Source organism: Columba livia, chromosome 1 (assembly GCF_036013475.1).
Source record: "Columba livia isolate bColLiv1 breed racing homer chromosome 1, bColLiv1.pat.W.v2, whole genome shotgun sequence".
NCBI lineage: Eukaryota > Metazoa > Chordata > Aves > Columbiformes > Columbidae > Columba > Columba livia.
Window position 1 is genome coordinate 22,076,260 of NC_088602.1, and position 23,608 is coordinate 22,099,867.

The 23,608-nt window shown below is 43.7% G+C and overlaps 1 protein-coding gene across 2 annotated transcripts; it reads right to left on the reverse strand.

Annotated features, from left to right (window-relative positions):
* Positions 1-1,636: 1,636 nt before the first annotated feature.
* Positions 1,637-12,453, reverse strand: AMER2 (APC membrane recruitment protein 2). 2 transcript variants are annotated; one of them, XM_021286326.2, is made up of 2 exons: positions 11,214-12,265; positions 1,637-11,039 (listed from the first exon to the last, which is right to left on the reverse strand). In XM_021286326.2, the coding sequence occupies exons 1-2, from the start codon at positions 12,028-12,030 to the stop codon at positions 10,159-10,161; spliced, it is 1,698 nt and encodes a 565-aa protein (XP_021142001.2). In that variant the 5' UTR covers positions 12,031-12,265; the 3' UTR covers positions 1,637-10,158. The 2 variants fall into 2 exon arrangements, with proteins under 2 accessions (XP_021142001.2, XP_064906326.1); XM_065050254.1 differs by having other exon boundaries at positions 1,637-12,453.
* Between the last annotated feature and the right edge of the window lie 11,155 nt (positions 12,454-23,608).

The following is a 23,608-nucleotide window of genomic DNA, read 5'->3' on the forward strand; positions in this document are numbered from 1 at the left end:
CAGACGTCTGCTCAATGTGAGCTCCTAGTAAATAGCTCCTGTACGATCACTTTGAAAGGGAAAAATACAATGATTCAAGGGAAAGGATTTAAAATGAGACTAGTACGCTCTCACAGTCGGTTGATCGGTCCATTAGTCTTGCCAGTATTCCTTACCAATTATTGGGAGTCAAGAATATTCTCTTCTCTTTCTTGCTTGATAGATTTGCAAATTGAATGGAGCATTCATCTTCAACAAACTGGCCACAGGGAGATTTCCAGGTCACCACTCCCATTGCAAACACTTTTTCCAGTAAGGTGGGCATGAAAATCATAGAGATGTACTGTTGGGAATGATCAGTCTTGGTTTTAATTGAGAAAAGACTTTTAGCTCTATGTTAGAAACTCAGCCTCTTCATCTTGATTTCAAAAAGAATATTTGGGCCAAGTCTCCTTCATTTAGGAGGCTTTTCAGATTTTCTGTCACAGTGGATCTGCCAGGTCGTTCTAGTCAGGTTTTGTGGAAGGTGTTAACAGCTGCATCACCCAGGTCTACAGCTATCAAGATTCATGAGGTTGCTGTACTTTTGCCCTGCACTTCATTGCAACCCCTTTGCCCCAGAAAATCCTGGTAGCTATACTTGGACATAGGCAAGGTAATCACTAGGCAACCTTCTGCAGCAGGGAATAATTTAAAGCGCAACTCTTCTACTTCCAGATGCATAGGGTAAAAGACATGAACATGCAATAGGGGACATAGGCTGAGAAGGCCTGAATGTAAAATTACTTGTGCATTAAATCACTGGGAAAGCATTTCTTCAGCCTCATTCCAGCTATTGGAAAGACAAGCTATGCTTTTGTGAACATAGGATCAATTTATACTGTGTCACCATGTCCTGTTCCTTACTTGCATAATTCACACTTTTTGCTTTGTTGTTTCTTGAAAACTTTTGAGCAGATATTATTTCAGTTTGTATTCTGGCTGGTTCAGTATCTTCCATGGACAAGCAGTAACATGGAAGAACTCTCAGCAGGCAGTGCTACTTAGCTGAGTGAAGTAAATAAGCATAAGGTTTAAAACTAGACTGATACAACTGCTTTATGCATCTTCTAAATGCAAGAAATTCAGAGAAAGTTGCAAAACAGAGGTTCTAATGAATGTCACTTCATAGTCACAGCAATCAAGTCCTAGTTTTAAAGGCGGGAAATGTAACTTAGAGCAGACTGCATTCTCTAGTTGTCACACCAAAACTGCAACTCCAAAGCCAATTTGTGCCAAAAGAACCAGCTTCCCTGCCAGCTTCCCAACCAGGACAACCTGGAAGCAAAGCTGATTTGAAAAACAAAATTAAATTCAGTACATTTACATTGTTTAAAAGGTTTAAAGGGGAAAAAAAAGGAAAAAGAAAAAGAACATGCTGATGAAATGGAAGACCAGAACTTAGTCTTGTTATTCTATGATGTTATTAGTAAAACTGCTAAAGGCATTTCTACATAAAAATGAAAGTGCACCCATGCCCAAGTATTCTCTGTTATGCTATTTTAGGGACATAATTCCATAATGTTTTGCTTTCAAATGCCTAGTATTTTCCAGTGCACTGAATAGACTGGTTCTATCTCTAGCTTGAACATCAAAAAGTAACTTTCACGTTCATCAATGAAAAGTGACAACTGATTTTATTAACCGGATTCATTATAACACATAATATGACAGTGGGAATATTTTTCACTGTAAGATTTTTGAATGGAAGAAAAGTGCAGTTAGTCTGAGTTCCTTACATTCATTAGAAGCAAGACTATTGAAACCATCAACATTTACAATGACACATTAGCAAACACCAGAATCAGTGCCAATAAATACACAGAGTACCAAAATAAATATTTACAGAATTAAAAATATAATAAACACTGATTAATATATCCTTGTGAACTGCCAGGGAAAAAAGACATCTATTGCTATCAGGTTGTAATTACGTCAAGAATACAGTGATTCAGGGAGACACATACTCATCCAAGTTCGTATAGGTGGAAAGGATCAGAGTGTGTCTAACAGTCTGTTATGAAAACACCCCCCGTAGTGTTGTGAGCTTTCACTAAGAAAAAGTTGGTGCACACAGACTCACTAGATTATTAGCAAACCATTGAGATAAGAAAGCGGGGAGTTCTGGCTTTACTCGCTCATTACCTTGAACAGGTCATGTGCTACCTTACTAAAAGTGGCTGACACAAAAATACAAGGGAAAATTGTAATTAACAGTGATCCATCGGCTATAACACTTCTTACAGAAACAAGTTAAGCCACTTCTAACAGGACATATCTGTCCCTTTCAGCATGTAGGAAACCCCGAGAGCATCGGTTTGTCAGCTGCAGTGTGGAGCAGTCCCTGCTGCATTTTCCTCAGGCACACCGTGCTATTTAGCAGAGTTGGGCTGTGACAAAAGACTGAAGCCATGCTGGGTTTTCTGAATTTATTGAATCTGTATTTTCCACCAGCCAAATTCACACCTTATCTCCCATTTCAAAAGGGCCACAAGCCTCAACACTAGAGCTTTTCTGAGACAGGCTCTGCTGACAAACGTAGCAAGGAAAATTCAGACGGTGCCAAATTATGGGATCTTTGCTCAATCTAAATAACAACCGACACCACTAACAGATCCACTGATTTCAGAGGGAATACTGTGGACTGAGATAGTGTCTAGCTGTTGCAATCTGTCCCACGACAGAGGCTTTACTTCAATTTTACACAAAAGCAACAGCTCTGGTCTTTTTCCTTCTTTCGAAAAGCAGGATAACATTGCTTTTATCGAGCCACGTGCTGCAGAAAGTTACTTGTGCTCTACCTAGGACTTGGTGCTGCTGCTGCCTGCACAGTGTGTCTTACACTCCCTTCCCCCTTGACCTGGGCTGCAATGGTACAGCCAGTACTCACCACCCTGCCAAGGGCTTGGGTCTTCACACACCCCCGAAAAAATGAGGGTGGAAGCTCACTGAGAAGCCATGCGTTGGTGCTGGGCTACAGGGGATTTGCAGAAGTCTCTTTGCTAAAACTGCCTTCAGAAATGAGGGCACTGGGGACTGCTCAGGTGTTGACGAGAACAGTCACACTGCAGGCCACTGGCACAAGCCCTGGCTTCAGCACAGCCAGACCCACACAGTCTGGCTCCTAACTCAGTGTGACACAGCAATCCCAGCATCAATGCAAGAAAATAAAAGGAGCCAGATTTTATAGGCATATGTTTAACTCTCTTCTTCCATAAGCACCACAGGTCCCTTGCTTTCATCCCATCTCCCAGCCACCCTACCAACCCTCCCATCCCATCACAGCTTTGCCATCCTGGCTTTTCCTGCTGCTCTCCAACCTGTCCGACACCTCTACATGCTGACACCCCGCAGTCCTCTGCTGGGACCACAGGGCAGGGTCAGACAGCAAATTATTCTGGTGACAGTGCCTTGCTCCCCCAGTCCATGGGGTGCAGGTGAGTTGGGGCAGGCCTTCCCCTTTGCTGCCATTAACCAAGAAATATCACCAGATGTGTAACTGTTACATTTTAAGGTCAGGCTTAACTCAAAGCAGATGTAGCCAATTTTTGTTTTATGAGCACATTATGTTCAAAGCTTCCAGTGCATCTGCATAAAAAGCCCATGGAAACAACCTGATACTGAAATAGCAACTATTTTGATGCAACATCATCCAAAATAACAAAAATCTATTAAATATCTTACCATTCAGTCCCTATACACTGTTCGTCCTAAAAACAGATTTAAAACATGGCTACGCAATAATTAAAGGGAGGCATCCTCAGTTACCGTATCAAAAACACATGAACAGCAACACAATAGGCAGGGGGTTTAGTGCTTTGGAAAGGATCTGGTCCTGGTTTTGCCATCACAAGTTAAATTAAGGAAGGCAGTGATTGCGTTAGCTGTAATTTAAACATGCTGAGCACCAGAGTTATGTGCAGGAGTGGCTGCTTGTTAAGATGGAAAAACAATGGAAAGACATGTTTTGCATTCAGATCAGGGAAATTACTACTATAGTAATGCAAAAGACTACACAATCACCTGAATAATGTTCATCTTTTAAAAAAGGGAAGACTTATTTAAGAAACACTTCCTATTTCCTTAAGAATAAGAGATTAAGGACCTTTGTCAGTTCTTGCTGGAGTCAGTGGAAGCTTTGCCACAGCAGAACTGGACCTTGGAAAGAGATCTTTGTGTTGGCAAATGCCAGCTTTCTAACTTTGTGGCCATAGCTGCACAAGCATCTATTGCAGAGCACTTCTTGGATGTGATGTTAAAGTAGGCAAAGCAATCTTATTTTAGCCACTGCTGCAAGAAGCCTTTTAGCCATTGCTACAAGAAGTCTTTTAGCCTAGGAGTTTAAACTCCTTGCCCTGTGAAGTACATAACATATTCCTCTCTCCACTAAAACTTTGTTTCTCTTTATTTAAATATGCACAAAAGGAAAGCAGTTCTTGCCAAAGATAAAGAAAATGTGGGCACAGTCTCCATAACAAACAGCTTCTGGGCTTTCCTACAAGAGTGTTATGTTTCCCTGCTAGATATGCTCAATTGTCCTCAACAGAAAAATGGAGGGGTATATTCCACTCTATGCAAAATATCACTCAACATCCTCACCCACATGTATGAGATTACACAGCAGAGATTTCCATTTTAAATAACTTTGCCACTTGTTCTGAAGGTGAATTGATTTTTTCAAGACCAAGAAGTAAGAGCAAAGACCTCCTGGCACACTGGCAGCAGCTCTTCTTTTCTAGCACTGGAAGACTAGAACAAAAATCTCAAGTTTCCCAAGCAACTGCAGTATGGCTGAGATGGAATGAGAGAGAGAAAAAAAAAGGGGGGGTCCCAGGCAATAATACTCACTGGCTTGGAAGGAGAAGCCCTCTAAGGCAAAAAGAGCTTTAACAACCTGCTTTTTGCAGGAATAAAGCCCCCTCAGGATGTGGCTAAAGTGGTTACAGCTCTTATTCCTTTGCATATGACAAGTTCTTCCATTTCTCTCTACATGGAATGGATCTGGGAAACACCAAATCGATGTTGAGCTTTCCTAGCTGAGATGCTCACAACGAAAACAAGATGTGAGCTAAGGATGAGCTAAAAAATTCCTGTGAGTCAAAATAAAAATAAACTGTCCCCTGAACACAAACAGCAAGGCAGTCTTGGATACCTCCAGCTCACAGTAAACAGCACGTGGATTCATGACAAGGGAATCCCATTATCCCATCCGCCCCATCCCTCAGTGGAAGGGAAGGGTGTTCAGTGGGAACCAGTCCCAGGCTACTGAAGACAACTGACAGTGTACTCTCAGCACTGAATCTCAGAAGAATCAGTTGTTGTGCAATTCTGTTCAGACACGTGGGGTTATGTCATTGTAATGAAGAAATAAACAAAGCAAAAGCGAAAAAAAAAAAAAGGAAAAGCCAGAATTAAAAATAAAATAATTTCAAAACCCCAAACCCTGGAGGAGCTGTCACATGTCAACTATGCCAAGACTCTGCAGCATCTTTGAGTCAGTGTCAATTTGTTTTTCCAAGACAGAAGCCTCAGTCTTTCATATCAGTAACTATGAAAATACATTTTCAGGCCACCTTGCTTAGACTCCCCCATTGTGGCTGTTAGATAACCATCTGCCTCGTAAGTGGCTATTGTTACTGTCAACTGTCTCTTTCATACAATTATCTTGCTGAAAAGCCTTTTCTGAAAGTAGTCCATTAGACTTGGAAAAAAAAACCAACTCTGAGCATGGCAACAAAGCAGAATCATTGACTCCCTTTGATCTGGAAGCTCAGGCAGTACTACAAATTTAAGAAACAACAAAGGTTTGCTTTGCTAAGCAAAGCCTGTTAATTTGGCTCATCTGCATTTATAGCATCTAACTACAAATACCATCTGTATCAGGTGTTTTGAAGACTTTGGTGCAATATTCGCTTAGCTTAGATAAATAATTTAGTAAGATTCATTAAAAAATAATCAGTGAATTAATTTCCATACTGTACATCTATGCTTGTAATTCTTAAAATTCAGTCCTCTACTGCCCTGAATGACAGTGAGGATATTCACAGTGGGTGAAGAAAATGCTGGTGGTTGATGGAATAAGACCGAACACAGTTTTTTCTTATTCTAATAATGGAATTTCTTCTGAAATCTACTACATGTCTTTGAGTCCAATTACTGGTAAGAGCAAAATGCATATGCACTACAGGGAAAATAAGACCTGTTATGTCTGTTGCAGGCCACACATATAGTACAGGAAATTTAACTCCTATAATGACAAAAGAAGTCCACAAAAACATCATTTCATGCTACTGAAAGGAAATCTTTTGTGCTGATATATAGGATAGGAATGAATACCACTGAAATCACTGTAGATAGCTATAAAACACTATGCAATATATAGAAATACTCTAAGAACATATAAAATTTACCAGTAGTGACCTGAAAGTGCAAAGAATAAATATAACTAAATGCCAAGTCCTGATCTACAAAATCCTTTATGAATGACATACAAGCTGATAATTACAAAGTATCATTCAGACCACAAAATAACAAATAAAACAAATTAAGAAAAGTATCCTTTAAGAAAATAAAACGGTGACAGCATTGGGAATGTTATCTTTGGGACTCAGAACACCATTTCTACCTTGATTCCTACCAAAGCCAAGGAAAAGATATGCTTGAACAGGGTAACATAAATAACAATGCAAACCACCACAGAATGCCTCAGGACTATTACCTCTTTACATCTCAGCCTTTAAATCCAGCAAGCCATTGACTGTTTGTTCTTAGGCATCTCACAGTATCTTACAGGGATCTTTCAGGAATTAAATATAGGTCTAAAGAAAGCCTTTGAACCTTCTTCAAATGATTGTTTCAGGCATTGTGTGGATTTATACATATATCTCTATGAAAATTGAAAGCCCTAGTAAATATGAAATTTTCTATTACTGTCCAAAATAAAAAACATAGATGGCTTAAAGACAAAAATGAGTTTTATAAATACAAAGTTAATTTGAGCATTAAATTGTATTTTTACTCTCACACAACAATTACCCTGAATCAACGTCAGTATGTCGCAATGACTCAAAATACTGACGCCTTACTACGAGCTACTTTCCCATTTTCCTTTTAAGGATATGATTGTCCTTAAAATATGTACATAGCAAGCAGCCCAACGAACCACCAAGAGATTTGCAAAAGGTACTTACATGGGGTACGCAATAGGAAGCTCGAAGGAGCGACCGGGGAGCCCCTGGCCTTGGCAGCAGCGTGGCCGCCCTCCCGCCCCACGCTTTGGGGTGAGCACCGGGGGGAAGCCACCCGCCAGCATGCAGAGGACAGAGGAAAAATGGGGCAGAAAACAAAGGAGAGAGAGAAAAATGAAGGGAAGCCAAAGCATTTTAATGATGATTCGTGTTAGTCGTTATGTGAGAGGGAGCTAGTCTAGTGCCACTCTATTGGTTTCTCAATACAGACATGCCACAATGCAAACAAAATGCATACGATTAACAATTTGCCACACACAAGTCCCGTAGAGATGGTAGCTGATATCTTTTAGTGGTTTTAAGGATGCACAGCTCTTACTACCTGTACTCAGTGCTTCCAGTTTGTATGGTACTACCCCAAGCTCACCACATCCTCCTTCCCTCTCAACTTCCTACAGAATCTCTCTGCACAATTTTTCCTTATAACAAAATGGGGAATTAGGATTTTTCTGCAGACTTGTCATGCAAGGAAAGATGTGTCCCTTACAGTAAGAGAAAACAAAAGAACAGAAAAAAATGAATGTTAAGCTTAGGGCTGAGGAACAGGATAATAGTCTGTGTTCTGTACATTGATCCTTTTGACGGTATTTCAGCTTTAACTTTCTAAAATGCAGAAGCAGAATCAGGCCAAATGCAAATCCCTTCCTCAGGCAAAGGAAATCGCTGCCAGCGTGTTGAGATAGATCGACAGCACATCGCCTCAGCCCGCGCGGGAGCGTGCGCACACGGCTGTGTTCACACGAGTGTGCATGAGTGTGTTCACACGAGTGTGCATGGGTGTGCGCCTTTGCCCAGGGGCACACAGCCCAGGAGGAGGCGCGTTCTGACTACACATGCATATGTACAACACCTCTATGTGAGCAGGCATGTAGAAAACCACACACATACACGTTAGAAAGAAAACATATAAAATATTATTATTTGAAGTATATTAAGGTTCTTATTCAAACCATGAAAACTGATCAGGAAAACTGACACTTTCTCCTCATTCACTGGGCTGTTGCAGTTTGGTATTAAATCCTGCAGTCATTTCAGAACTAGATACCAATTTTACCCTTGTGACTATAAGGTAATTTCCCCAGTGAACCACACACATATACAACTCTTATTACAGCATTTCCTGGCTTTTTATGGTTAATCTATAACCTTAATATCCTTCAAATGTATATTCTGTATATATCTTTTTTTTTCCTTTCAATTTAAGAGACAATAAAACCAACTGTTATGTAAGATCAGACCCATTAGCTTCAATGACATGAATTTAGGATTCTCTGCATAATATAGACATGTATATTTTTAAAATGTATATTATTTTTTGGATACACTGGAGCATATATTTTATATTAACTGTGGTCTGATGATTAAATACTTATATCAAAATATTTTGTAAATACATAACATTTACCTTTAGACTTCTGTGATTTTTGGAGCTTTTTCAGTGTATCATAAAAATATGTCCTCAGGCACATTAAAACCCTATTAAATTTATTTGAAATGGTGTCAATGCCCATGTACACTAGCCACTATTCAAAAACTTCCTGGCCATTAATCCATTTCTCATAAGATCCAAGCTTATCAGACCATTTTATGTATCATTAGCTTACCATATTTCTTTTTCTCTCTTAAAGTAAAATTATTCTGACATTATTAAGAGTGAAAATAAAAACCAACGAGAACCCAAACTTTCTTTAAATAGTCAAAAACTAATCTTATATATTTTAAAAAATAATAATTAAAAAACATGTTCTTTCCTGGGTTCCTTCTCTGTAAGATTTAAGCCCAGAGCAACTTTGTCTAAACCCCTGAAAATAGAGGTTTGCAGTGGCAATGCTGTCAGAACCTCAGCTCTGAACCATGGAATATGCCACCAGAATAAAATCAGCACTTCAGACTTACTCATCTGGGGATGCATGAGCTCATACAAAACAGAGTTTTGCTCTAAATTAAGGTACTTACACAAAGTTCTATCACTTTAGAACTGTAAAATTATCTACCTATAAAAACTAACTCTTGTTTAAACTCTAGATAATACAGACAGGTGATTTATTTTTTTATATAAAAAATCTGTAGCATTGAAGTAAATCTGCTAAAATATGTATATATTTACACATGGCGAGCAAGTTATTGTATAAATGTGAACGGTGTGTATATATTGGCATTTAGTAAATTGTTTCCCTGAACCTGATTGTATACATTATCGGAAAAGTATTGATGTAAACATCTGAACTTATGTCAGGTGTCTCTGTTACCCATTTACATTAGACCAGATCAAAACCAATCAGACAAACAAAAATACGTTTTCCTGTTAGACAAGTCCACCTAACTCCTTAGTTAGCTACTGCACACAAGTCAATCAAGTCTGCTGCTGAGCAGTGCTCTCGTTCCTACAGCAGGTAAAATACCTGTTAGGTTGGTTGGGTTTTGCTTGGCATTTTTTCCAACATCTTGTAGAGCAAACACCATTTTTGAAGCCAGGCATCCACCCTCCACTCCTCCCCTGGAAACGATTAAAAGTGTATTGGAGAACCTCTCATGTTGTTCCCTTCGTAACTCTGTTCTCTTGAAGAACTCGTGGCACTGCTTTGCGTGAGGATGCATGGTTCATAATCCAAGTTCCAAAAAGGCATGTAAAAATGAACCTCCCCAGTGTTTAGTGCTGCAGAAAAAAGATACAAATGTAAAAAAAGTGCTGGAAAAGAAGTCAACTTTTTATATTCAGCCATACAGTCTAGTAAGAAGGTATTCAGAAGTGCAGGCCCACAAAGTACAGTGAAGGAAGTCTTTTAGGTGCCTTTCTTCAGGTGACGCAAAACTAATTCGTTATCTGTGATCTCCTGTGCAGACTTTCACATGCTGACCTTACTGTCCATCTTTGTCTCCACCTCTTATTCAACTACTTTTTGGCACTGTCGTGGTACATGGCTGCTTTCACTGTTGTCCCTGCTAAGCCCCTGTTACTGACCCGGCGTACCAGGACTTTAGAGACGGGGATTTTTGTTCTGTGCATCTCACTTTTGGCCAGGTGATGGTGTGCAACATGATGGCTGTTACTGGCATCTGTTCCATGGCTGGCAGGATGCGACGAAAGGTGTTTAATGCTGATGGGTATCTTGGAGTCCTTCATTGTGCTTGAGGGTGTCTTCAGTGAGCACGTGGTCGTTATTGGAGACACGGGCTTGGAGCGTGGCACGCAGGTGACCTCTTCATCCGTAGGCCCTGCTGGTGGGTTCTCATCTGGCTCAGTGTAGAGGTCGTAGAGAGCATCCCCGCTGTAGCTGTCCCTGGGAATGGTCTCCTTCTGGATGCTTGTGGAGCCATCTTCCTCAGGACCAGGGGTGGTAGAATCCCAGTAGCCCTCGTCACTGTTTGGGACGCCTTCATGTTGTTCCTTCTCTCTGCCCTTCTGCTCCTCTTTGTGGCTGAGGTGAACTGGGATCTGGCGGAGGCCACCACGTTTTGCCGCCACCCTGTTCTGGGCCCCCTCGGTACCTCGGTTCTCCTTCAACCCCTCAGGCTTCTTTACCCCTCCTCCACCTCCTCCTCCTCCTTCTGCCTGGGTCTCCTCTGTCTGCGACAGCATATCCCAGAACTCCTGCAGATAGGTGTCATCCACCTGGTCCGGGCTGGCCATCTCCTCCCCTCCTCCCTGGTAGGCCACCATGGTGGGCTGCTTCTTGGAGGGACCCAGCTTGCTGGGCCCAGGGGTGCTCTTCTCACAGCCGCCACTCCCGCCGCCCACATCCTCCTCATGGTCCGCAATAATATCTCCGCAGCCTGTAAGAGAGTCAAAGCTTTTCAGTGAAGTCACGTCAGCAAACATCAAACAAATACGATCAATCGATTGCTCTGAGGGTGGATCAACAGAGGAAGGGTCAGGGGCGGCTGCCATCTCTTGACCGCTATCACAGTGAGGTTCAACAGGGGGGATAGTCGTTATTGGAATGTCACCTGTTATGGCCGCATCCTTCGCAGTCCCAACCTCTCCAGCGCTCGGGTCCGGTTGCTGGTGGCCGAGCTCCTCGGGTTGCCTTCCAGCAGCAGCAGAGGCCTCCCTGGGCGGGGGGCTGCTGTCCTGCAACTCCCCAGCTCCCGCTTCGGGCTCCTCAGCTGAGACCTGTGCCTCGCCGCTGCGCTTCTCCCCGGGCGGTTCCAGCCCCGTGTCTCCTGCGCTGGTCGGAGTTTCAGACAAAGGTTTTGGCGTCTCCTCCTTGATGCACTCCAGGCTGGCAGTCAGGGACCCCGGCATAATAAGACCAGACGGGATCTCTGAGGTTTCCCCCCTCTCCTCCTTGCCATTTTTGTCCTTTTTATGCCATCGCATGCTGCTGAAGAGCCCTTTCAGCCCCTTCTTTTGTCTGCCGCCAGCCCGCGGATCCGCGCTCTCCGCCTTGCCGTTCTCCGGCCTGCCGTTCTTCCTCAGCAGGGAGAAGAAGCTGTGCGACTTGGCCACCGAGCTGCCGGGGGAGACGCCGAGGCTGCCGGCCGGCCGGCCCTGCGCCTCCTTGCTCTGCGGGTCGCCGCCGCCCGGTTCCTCCTTCTTGCTGCTCTCCAGCACGGCGTCGGCCAAGCCGTCGTGCGTCCGGCTCCGCACCATCCCCGCTTTGCTGGCGCCCTTCCCCTCCCCGCCTTTGCTCCTCACCCCGAAGATGCTCGGCATGGTGCCCCCGGATTTCCTCCTCTTGAACAGTTTGAAGGCGGTTTTGTTAATCCTCCCCGACGGCTGCTCGGCGGCCGGAGGCTCGGCACAGTCGCAGTGCGAGTCCATGTCTGCCGCTGCCTCCGCCGCCGCTGCCGCCTCCGCGGCCTCCCCTCCGCCGCCGCCCCGGTGCCCGGTGCGATCCCTCACTGACAGCCCCGCCGCCGCCACCCGCCCGTCTCCATGGCAACCGGGGGGGGGGGGATATAAGCCGCTTTTCCTCCGCCGCGGGCCTGCGCCAGGCCGCCGTCGCCCACTCCAAATCAACCTGAGCCGCCGCAGCCCCTCCGGCAGCGCCCCCGCCGCCACCCCTCCCCGAAGGGGCTGGCGGAACTTAACCCCTTTCCTCCTGCCTGCGCCCCGCGGGGGCCGGCAGCGAGCGAGCCCGCTCCCCGCGCCCGGCTGCAGCCCAGCCCCGGGCCCCGCCGCTGCCTCACACCTCCTCTTCCCTTCTCCCACGCGAAACCAGGCTCTCAGGCGCCCTGGGAGGGTGTCGCGGCTCCGCACACGGGCGCTCGGGCAGGCAGAGCTCAGCTTTTATTTACAGGAGTGTTTTGCATCGCTTCTGTGTCCTCCCGGCGCAACCACACGGCGCTTTAGACCACAGGCGTTGCGTGACTAAAACCCCGCGATGTGAAATGCAGCGAAGCACCAGCAGCGCCGAGAGAAAGCGGGGAGCTGTGGGGCGGAACAGACGGCGGTCGGCAATGCACCACACGGCAGGGACAGATGGGTGGAAACATGGGACATCCAGGGGCAGAGAAGAAGAATGCCAACTTCGACCGTCCCTCTTGCTTCCTTCTCTCCCACCTCACCAGGATGACTCTCACCTCCCCCCCGTGTCCCTGTTTCTGCCCAGTGCCCGAGGCCACACGTCCCCACTGCCCACGAGCAGAGGGGAGCAGTGGCACAAGCTGGGGCACAGCCTAGTTCTCACTCCACTCATGTACCCTGCCATGGGAGGGGGTGCACGGCAGCAGCCCCCACACAAGATGGAATAGAATAGAATAGAATAGAATAGAATAGAATAGAATAGAATAGAATAGAATAGAATAGAATAGAATAGAATAGAATAGAATAGAATAGAAAGAATAGGAGTTGGAAAGGACCTACAACAGTCATCTAGTTCAACCACCTGACCACTTCAGAGCTGACCAAACGCTACACCATCTTATTTAAGGGCATTGTCCAAATGCCTCTTAAACACTGGCAGGCACTCTAGGAAGCCTGTTCCAGTGTTTGACCACCCTCTTGGTTAAAAAATGCTTCCTAATCTCCAGTCTAAACCTCCCCTGGTGCAGCTTTGCACCATTCCCACGTGCCCTGCCACTGAGTACCAGGGAGAAGAGCTCAGCACCTCCCTCTCCACCATCCCTCCTTAGGAAGCTGCAGGGAGCAATGAGGTCATCCCTCAGCCTGCTTTTCTCCAAACTAGACAAGCCTGGCCCAGCTAACCTGCTCTGAGCTCCAAACTCGCTAAACAACACGTCTGCCCTGGCCCTCTCTTCAGGCTGGGTTATTGCAGCTCAGGGCAGTGCTCTGTGCCACGGCTGCAGAGCTGACCTGCTTTCAACCAGAGCTGTAATAATGCATGTGCCCTGGAAGCCTGACTCTGCTATACAGCGTTAGGCTGGGCTTCTCAAAACATAAATGCTTGTCTGGGCTTTAGCTCTAAATGCAAGTGAGAACCACTGAAGAGAAGCTGTATGTGGGGCCCTCTGGCTTGGGGCTAGATTCTGCTCCCTTTGAAGTCAGTAAAAGGTTTTGCCATTAACTTCACTGGTTGGAAGAATTAGTTGTGGGGATGTTTTTTAACATCATCAGACATTCATTGCACTCTCCCATGAGACCAGGTTGAATTATCTATTGTGAATAATTTATCCAGTGAATTTAGTCCTTTCTTTGTTAATGTGTAAAAAGTGCCACTTGCACTCAGAATTACAAGCATTCAGTAAGAGCAATATGAGTACATCTTTCAACTTACAGGTCTCTCCTGCCTTCTGCAAGTGACAGAGGAAAGGACAGATGAGAGAGAAGCCAAGATTTTGGCTGGAGGAGTGAGTTACATTTTACAGAGTGCAGTTCATAGACGTGCCCAGAACCAAGCCATGGAGACAGGATGTCAGACCAGAACCTCAACCCATAGGCATAATTTGCTGACCTTGGCTGTGCCTCCATCAGCCATGCCACATTAATTCCCCCGTCATGTGGTAATATTTCTGCTCTTTAGACAGATGAAAGAAACTTGATAAAAAAGAGAAAATACCAAATGCTCTTGTGCAAATGCAAATACACAGAGCCAGGCGTCCTTGGGAAATTTGAAAGGACAAAACCTGGTCCTGTATCTTGGGAAAAAGAGGGCAAAAATGCTAATAAGTAAGACTTGACCACATGACTGAACTTACCAATTTTTGCACTTTGATACTGGTGCTTTGCTGCATTTCCCAAATCCTTTATATTTAACCTATTCTTCTTATAAGTATTGCATCCAAGGGGAGGAGATACAGAGATACAAAAGGCAGAGGACAGATGACTTAATGCTTTAAAGCCGTATGGAACAGACAAGTTATTGTACCTTCTTTCTTTTTGTGTGAATATTTGCAGCCACGATGGAAAGGGCGGACTTTCAGCTTGTTTCTCAGTCAACTTAGAAGTCGAGTGTTAATAGACAAAAGTGACTTGAGGTCAGCCTAAAATTACTGCTTTAGAAATGTTTTGACAAGTTGAATATTTGTTTCTACATATTTCGTTTAAATATTTTTTGCACATTTTAAACATGATTTAAATAACCTTGAAGTATGTCTGGAAACGGATAGCCATCCTAAAATGAAATATTAAAGCACTGAATTTTGAAAGTAACAAAAGAATCACTCCCAATTTTTATTTTCTTTTTTTCTTTTATTGTTTTGTTTTAACCTGAAGACATCTATGGTTCATAATGAGCTCATGATGTGCTTTGGTCAACCTGCCATTTCAGGGCTCAACAGGAAAAACTTTAGACATAATATTCACCAACTTCTAACTGAAGAAGAGTAATGCTGAAAGTGGTTTTGTTCATACAAATAGGGATGTTTGGACACCTGAGTGCTGTACAAGCAAGGAGGCTGGGAGAAAATGTTCTCTGCCACATCTGTTGTGCCTGTGTCCTCGTGCAATGGGAACTTCACACAGAGAGTTGAGTGGCATCCCCTTGCCCTTTTGATTCCCCCTGCTTTTGACTGGGATTTCCCCTGCAAGCCAATGGTATGGTGTTATTTTTGCAAAACTGCAAAGGAATACGGGATCAGCTGTGTGAATGGACTTCCAAAGTGAGCAAGGGTGGTTTCTGGGAAAGGATAGTGGGATGCTGGATGAAATGGAGCAAGAGACATTTTCTTCCATGTGGTCCTTTTTTACTCTTTCTGGTTTTACATTCTAGGAAGTTTGCTCAAAGCCTTTGTAAGCAATACCTACTACTTACTGTTTTTCTCAGAGTTTTAAACCTCACTCCACTGAATTGTGGTAGTGATTTCTTTATGGCTTCTCTACACCTCTGTAGGTCTGAAATGGAAGTCTGCTTCTGACAGTGAAAAATGTCTTAACTCTGTCTTCCTGGCAAGGGAAAAGAAAGACTGACAGACACCTTGCAAAGTGAAAACAAAGGAGGAGCTCTGATTTAAAAGCACAGAGACTCCACAGTTGGCTGGACCCTCCTGATGACCTGCAGACAAGGGGCAGCTGGGCAGCTGTTGTGGGAGAGTTGTTTCTACAGCATTGTCCCTGACCTGGCTTAGCCGAAGGGGCACCTGACACAGTGGAAGAGATCCCATGCTGAGCTGCATGGCACAGCCACACCAGAGGGTTTGTTCCAGCTGAAAAGTGTCTGTGGAAGAAGTGTTTTAAAAGGTGGATTTTTTTCATCTTTAGAATGAATATCACAGAATCACAGAATCACAGAATCGACTGGGTTGGAAAAGACCGCAGAGATCACTGAGTCCAACCCTTGGTCCAACTCTAGTCCGTTTACTAGATCATGGCACTATGTGCCATGTCCAATCTCAATTCAAAAACCTCCAGGGACGGCGAGTCCACTACCTCCCTGGGCAGGCCATTCCAATGCCTGACCACTCTCTCTGTAGAGAATTTCTTTCTAATATCCAGCCTAAATTTCCCCTGGTAGAGTTTAAGCCCATGCCCCCTTGTCCTATTGCTAACTGCCTGGGAGAAGAGACCAATCCCCACCTGGCTATAACTTCCCTTCAGGTAGTTATAGAGAGTGATGAGGTCACCTCTAAGCCTCCTCTTCTCCAGACTAAACAACCCCAGCTCCCTCAGCCTCTCCCCATGAATGAAGCCTCTCCCATATGAATGAAGAAAAACAGACAAGAAACACTGTCTAACAAAACTATTCAGAAAATATAATTTTTTAAAATGTAGTATTTATAGGGATAGAGTTTTAATAGAAATTAAGGGCTTTGAGGTGAAGGCTATCCTCTCCTTGTTCCCTGGACATACTGTACAGCTTTTCTGGGCTACTTGCTGCAGGCCACTGTCACAGACTGCTGATCCAGCTCCCAGCCTTGGCTCCACCACTGACTTGTGCTGTGATCCTCAGGAAGCCACTGCTTAGCTCCATTTCAGCCAAGGGCACCTTCTCCCATGACCCACAGGCACCACAGCCCTGTCCCAGCCTCAATCCCTGCAGGGTGCTGGAACCAGGGGGACACTCCTCAGCTGGAGCCATCAGGTCAAACAGCAGCAGCAATAATTACAGACCAGCCGGCAGAGCCTCACCCGGCTTTTCCCCAGTGGTTACACCAGGTGAACACTCTTGGTTCCCCCAGAGACTGCAGTATATGGCACAGAATGAATACTGAATAAAAATCCCAGGATTCACCGAGTATGAATTAGTGATGGAAGTGACAGCTAGCGAACCATCTTGTCCCTCATTTTGACAGAAGCCTCAGAGTCTTTTGGTGTTTTGAGGCTGCCTCATATGCTGAGCAAGAGCACCAAGCACAGGGTGTCTGAAAATCTCTGCAGGAATTTCTCACTTCATGCTTCATTTCTGAGTAGCTTCAGTGACTCCAAAGAGTCGGGAGCAGCCCTCTTAACATAGGACCCAGGACTTGCTCAGTTTTAAGCCAGAGTTCACCCATTTTCTGCTCAAGTTCTTCCCCTTTTTTTTTTTGTTAGCATTCTCTACAGCTGTGTTTCTACCATAATGTGTACTATAGTATATATATAATTCATTGGTCTCAAAGATGCTACATTAATTTAAAATTAGTAGGTCTTCCTAATGATAAGTGGTGATTCTAAATGGCAGAAAGTGAATTGCAAGACTTTGGCCAGCACAGTGCCTGTATCTAGACCGCAGGCGGTGATGGGAGAAAGTCAAAAGGCTTTTAAAAAGCTGTAGATAATTACCATGCCAAGGTCTAGAATGTAAGGCTGAGTACAGGGAAGCCCAGAGCAACAACAGGTTCATAGGGAAAACAGTCCCACTACCTGAAAAGTTACTTCAAACACCTCAGTTTCTTCTTACATGATTAGGTGTGCTATGGTACAGATAAAATCTTCCATGTATTACAGTATCAGGAAATGGAAAAGACGCTGTTTGCTGGATTACAAAATCAATGGGCTCATTAAGGAAGGCATAGTAATGTCAGATCTCTGCTGATACCTAAAGATCTGCTTAGGGAACCACAGGGACTAAAAAGAACAGATAAAAAGTAGCAAAAGAAAATTTTCAGAAAAATAAATGGGGTATTAAAGAATCCCTCTTACTTTCCAAATGAGCCTTCTTGCTATAACACATATCAGTGGGAAATGTCTACCTGTCCAGATACAGGGGAAAAGCGTTTGGATTTCTAATTGTTGCCACTTGTTTGCCCTTGCCTCCCAACAGATCCATGTCCTCTAACACTGCACATTTCCTTCTTCCCCCTCCAATCCATGTGGCAGCTGCTAGGACCTCCTCAGAGCCATTTGCTTTGTTACTCCTCCCTCTCTTTTCCCTGATCAGACCATTTTCCACAACCTTTTCTGCAAACCAAACTCTCCCTAGCTGCAGAGGCACGAAGAGCGTAAATGTGCAGTTCAGCATGTCCAAAGCCTGGCTGACCCTCACGCTCAGGCAGCTCAAACTTGGGGATGTCTCAGGGAAAAGAATCTTGAAAGAATCTAAAAATGTGATTTATGGAAGGAAGATAAAGAGTGGCAAGTAGAATATGAGAGATAAAGGGAGTTTCCTATACTCTATCAGACTGTCATCTCCACACAGGCTTCATGCTCACCAGAAACCACCTGATTAACACACGAAAAACTGCCACTGGGAAAACCTGATATCAGTGCAATGTACAGATAGCCAAGATCATCATGACTGGGAGATGTGCATGTCCCTGTAAAGTATATCTCCAGTCTCCTGGGAGATAATAAACTGTCATTACTTTTTCCTGTTGGCTGAAGAGCTGCGGTACTGGGAAGCGTACAGTGAGCAGAACAAGACCTGTTTCTCAGCACAGACACTTGGACTCTATTTTCAAAAAATTATGTCTGAACACCACAAACTTATTGAGTTTGGAAGTGCCCGCTGCAGAATGGTGTAATTTAAGTAACCAACATGTCCTCTAAATGTCTGAGAAATCACACCAAATGAGAGCTGATGTACAAATTCTTGAATAGGTAAATGATCCTGTCTTTCTGCAGAATAAATGTGGAGGAAAGAAAAAAAAAACAGGCACTGACTTTTCCTATATTTAAAGACTGGTCCAGTCTAGTCAAAACAGGAAGAAGTCCCATTTCATGAGCCCAGAAGACTCTGTATCAGACCAGAGACCTGCTAGTGAGGACTTCTCTATGAGAAATACTTCTTGTTCTCACCAATAATGTCCTAGCAGCAAAGGCCAACACCACCCTTGCATGTGAAAGGAATCCTATGGCTACTGTGAGGTTTTCTTTTATTACTGTCACTCAGCCCCAGCATCACTCCGGGGTGCAATTTTATAGGAAAAAAAAATGCTCAGCAAGAAATGGATGTCCAGGTTGAGCAAACCAGTCATGGTGTTTCTGACACCAAGTAAACAATCTGAGCTGAGAAAGGATGAAGTTACAGTATCTTGTTCATATTTTTGTAGGGATTTTTTTGTTGAAACAACTTTTCTGTATAAATGACTTAAGTTTCGCTGCTTTAAAGAGCAAAATAGGAAAATAACAGTAAACCTCCCAAAATGAAACAATACATGAGTTCAATCCAGAAGAAAATTATTGAATGTTTTCCAGTTCAGACGACAGACTGAAAAAATCGATTGTCTGCGTACGATCTCTGTGTTATCCAGCTGTTCTTCCCAATGCAAAACAAAAGGATTACAGAGAAATAAGGAAGCCACTGAGAAGCTGAAAGGGGGGAAATATCTGTCATTTATCTTAAACCTAAATACAAATTAAAAATGCAGACAGTGCATGTAGTCCCCAAGGGACAGATTTACTTCCAATTAATAATAGGTTAGTGCCCCAGCCCTCTGCATTAAAAAACCAAACAAACCCTTTAGATTAATCCTGGTATAACATTGTAGCTAGAACCTCTAAGCCCAATCCTAGATTTACTTGCACTGTAATTACTGGAAATGTGGAGAGTTTCTTTTCTTCCATATACTGAACTGAAAAGAGAAATGTTAAAAATATGGGCTTCTTACATGGATATGCAGCCATTCACTTTCTTCTTTGGATGTTTGCTATATCCCAGACATAATTAAAACTATTTTTTTAATTTCTAATTGTGCTAGTTAGGTTTTTCTACTTCAAAAATAAATTAGAATATAATCCTGGGTGTACAGTTGCAGCAGACCTGACAGACAATAGTACCACAGCAGGAATGGGTCTTCTCCACTACCTTTAATTAAAAGCCCAAACAAGAGTGTAAGCAGATTAGGGGGACAATGGGGAATAGTGGGTCAGAATGTCTTTTTCAGACAGCTGAGAATTATATTTGGAGAATGAAGATATCCCTACTGAGGGGTAAGCATTCAAAAAAACCTCATCGCATTGGGGATACCTGAGTTCCTTCCTCATCCTCGTACTATCTCAGACCTTTCCATTGACTTCTGGTTAGTGTTAGTGGATGTAAAAGAAGAATAAGGCCCTTAATTAAAGACTCAACCTCCCTAAGTAGGATACCTAGATAGATGTGATAATATTACTTGTGCTTTTTTAAAAAATAAGAAACACTTCTCCAAGTCACCAGCAAGGATATTGCTAAATTCAGCTGCTGCAGTTAAAAAGAAAAAAGTCCATTCATTGCAACTACTGATAAATACATTATTAGTTTGATTTCAGGAGTCCTCTGTCTCACTTTCCTGCCTCCCCCACATTTCACTGTGTATGAAGCGATCAGTCCCTGGGTAGAACATCTGTCTGAACAATTTGGTGCCAGCACGGTGGTAGCACATGGAAGTCTTTGGATCCAGGTGAAAGGACTTGGAGACCAAATGGGAAAGAGGGAAAAGAAACCTGAGCATGTGTGAAACACATGGACTGCAAGGGAATTACTGAAAAACTTTGGGACTAAATCTGGGCCTTGAAACATGGTGGGAGAAGAGAGAAATAATTGTGCTTTTTATTATGACAAGTTTTCAAAACTGATGACAGAATTCACTGTCATGATTTTTTCCAGGAGCCCCAAAACTGCAACTACTCCTATATGAGCTGCTCTTAAGCAGATAGACATTATATATTTTGTATTTGAAATAGGGCATGTCTCAGCAGCTTCCAAAAGGGTGGAATATGAGATGCTATACAAAACTAGGCCATGCCTGGCAAACCTGTAGGAACCACTGGTATCCTTCTGTTTCAAACCTAAGGGTAGGCTTTGTCTCCCCATGCTTCAGCCAGCTGCAGGGTAAACAGCTGCATCTCAGCTAGTTGGCTTAAATCTCCTTTCTCTAATGTGGCAAAAGACGGGTATTGTTAGGTTGCAGTTTATTTGACCTGTTTTATATGTCAGCTTCAGAGTGGAACAAGTAAACCTCATCCTAAAAGCTCTGAGTCCAAGTTAAATGTTCAGAGAAAAACAAGTAAGTTTGCTCAAATCAGCCCCTCTCCAAATGTTTCAGTATTTGTGGATTTTAAGGTATTTCCTCCTTTCCCCAAAAAAATCAGCAAACATTTTTCAGCTTTCAGTTTTTCCGCTTGGGGAAAACATTGTTACACAAAGATAAAACATTTTCCATCATGTCTAATGCAAGCATGTGCATCACTCAATGTATGTGCACATGTTGATGCCTATTTCTTGCACCAGGGGAGCTACTGAGATCATCAGGAGTTTGCAGGAACTGGGACACTGGTCAAAGTTACACCATGGGAAAGGCTTGGTGCAGCCTGGAATTTGGTTGTGTCAGTTCCTCAGAGCTGTGAGAATTTCTAAAGAAATCTGACCCTGCTTGTTCTTTCTAAAAATGATGCTTTGATACACATCAGTGAACTCGTTAGTTGGAGGCAGTCATAGGGATGCTGGTAGCTTGTAGAAATGCACACGATTCATTTCCCACATGGCACTTTCACTGATTGCTTTTAATATTGGTCCCTTATATTTTGCTCTCACTAAAGAGCATTGTGCAGTACACGCGATACAAAAACACCAGAGCTTTTTTTCCGAAGGGCTATTTTTGACAGGAGCTGTTGCTCTGACAGCAGATCGCTCGATCAATTCTAACTGAATGTCAGCTAAAGGACAGCTTTTCAGTTTTCTGTTTTTCCTTTTTTTTATCACTAAGAAAAATGAAGCAGTGGGTGTTGATTTCTGACAGTTTTACTAAAATAGCTAAAGAGTACAGTTCAGTTTAAGAACAGATTATTACCAAGAGGAATAATCACTGGAGATTCCATTCTTGTTCTTCTTCTTGCCTGGACAAAACAGATTTCCAGAGTAGCAGCTTTTGCACAAGGAGCATATAAGAAACCCAGGATTACACCCTTTGAACGGGCTGGTAGGGTATGTGGGATGCAGAGCAAGCATCCCCCAAGGCGTTTGGGACTTGGAGGCCTCTCCTCCTTGGTGTTTCCACATACAGTAGCTGAATTTGGCATCTACCAAGGACAGCTGCAGAACTCCCACCAAGCTCCACAGTGCTGGATCAGGCCTAGGGGCAAGCAAACTGGAAACCAGCAGCACAGGTTTGCCTGATGCCACTGGCTGGTTGGGGAAAGACCATTTCTCTTGGCTCCCGGCCAGGGTATATCATCCCCTGCTTCCAGGAAAACCCAATGGGAAAACCATGTGCCAATCCAAAAAATGTCGTGTGTATCAAATGGGACAATGAAGACCATCCACTCCTTTTCATGGAGTTTTTCCATGGAGCTTTGCAAAAATAGATTGACAGGTGGTCACAGAGCTTTGCCTGAATTCATGGATTACCAGGCCAGAAGGAAGCATCCTGTGACTGTTGGATCTGCAGTCTTGGAAGACACAAGCTGGAGAAAATGACCTGATTTTTTCTCAAAAACACATGCTTGTGGCCTGTCACTCTTTTCACATGCTCACTTCATAGCATACATGCACGCACATACATACATATCTAAACACACAGAAGTCACAAAGCACTGTTTCAGAGAGAATCTTCTCCTTTTCACACTCTGGTCTTACTTAAACATGCCTAAGGGTCTACTTCGTTTCAGAATAACTCTCTATATTTGTTTTTTGAAGTGCAATTGTGTCTATGAAATAGTAAAGGGGATAAACGAACAACAAACTGCATCCTTCACTAACACTTATCTCAGATCAATTGATAATCCCTTGTCAGGCTGATTGCTGTCAAAACCAGGACAAGCAAAGGCATTTTTCATTCCCACCATTGCAGCTGTTGTCTTTTTCTGTTAGCCCAATTAAGCAAAGCGAAAAGGAGTAGCATCATATCAGAGCCAGTTTGCCTTAGGATATAAATTGTCGTCTTGTATTTGTCCATAGCCAACACTGCAAGAATAACAAAGCGATGCCATAAAACTCAACCACTGTGCTGAAAACACAAAGGAGCCATTTTTTCCCCTCCAACTCCACATGGCATCCAGCCATGATGCCCCATGACAGGCGCCAGCCCTCCCTTGGCCTGGCAGATAGCAGAGCTGTGCACGGCCACCCTGTGTCACCTGCGGCCAGTCTGTGCCCGGGGCTCAGCCTGAGCCCAGCTGAATCGCACCCCTTCCCTCCACCACTCCAGAGCTGAGGGGTTTTGCTGGGTGCTGTCATGGAAGCTGTTTTCCCCCTCCACCTCTCCTCCACACTTGACAGGAGAGAGCCCTACACCTTTCAGCTTAGAAAACAAGAGGGAATCAGTAATTTTCTCTGGTGCTGTTAGCCAAAGCCCTCCTGGAAATGAGCTGATGCTATTATTGTGGAAGTGTAGCTGACTTCTGGCAATAAATGTCAAAGAAGTGCATCACCCTTGTGGCTTGTTGTCTCCATGACAGGACACCCTGTTGTGTGCTGGATTGTCAAATGTAATCAGCACAAATGCAGTCATTAGCTTTAGCAGATGTGTTTTTGTTGTGCTGCTTCAAAACTAAAAAAGGATTAGCAGGGAATTTTTTTTCCCTACCTAGATTTTGAGGAACAGAATAAATTGCAACAACCTGTTAACGTGAACACACTCTTCCTGGCACATAAGGTTGTGAACCT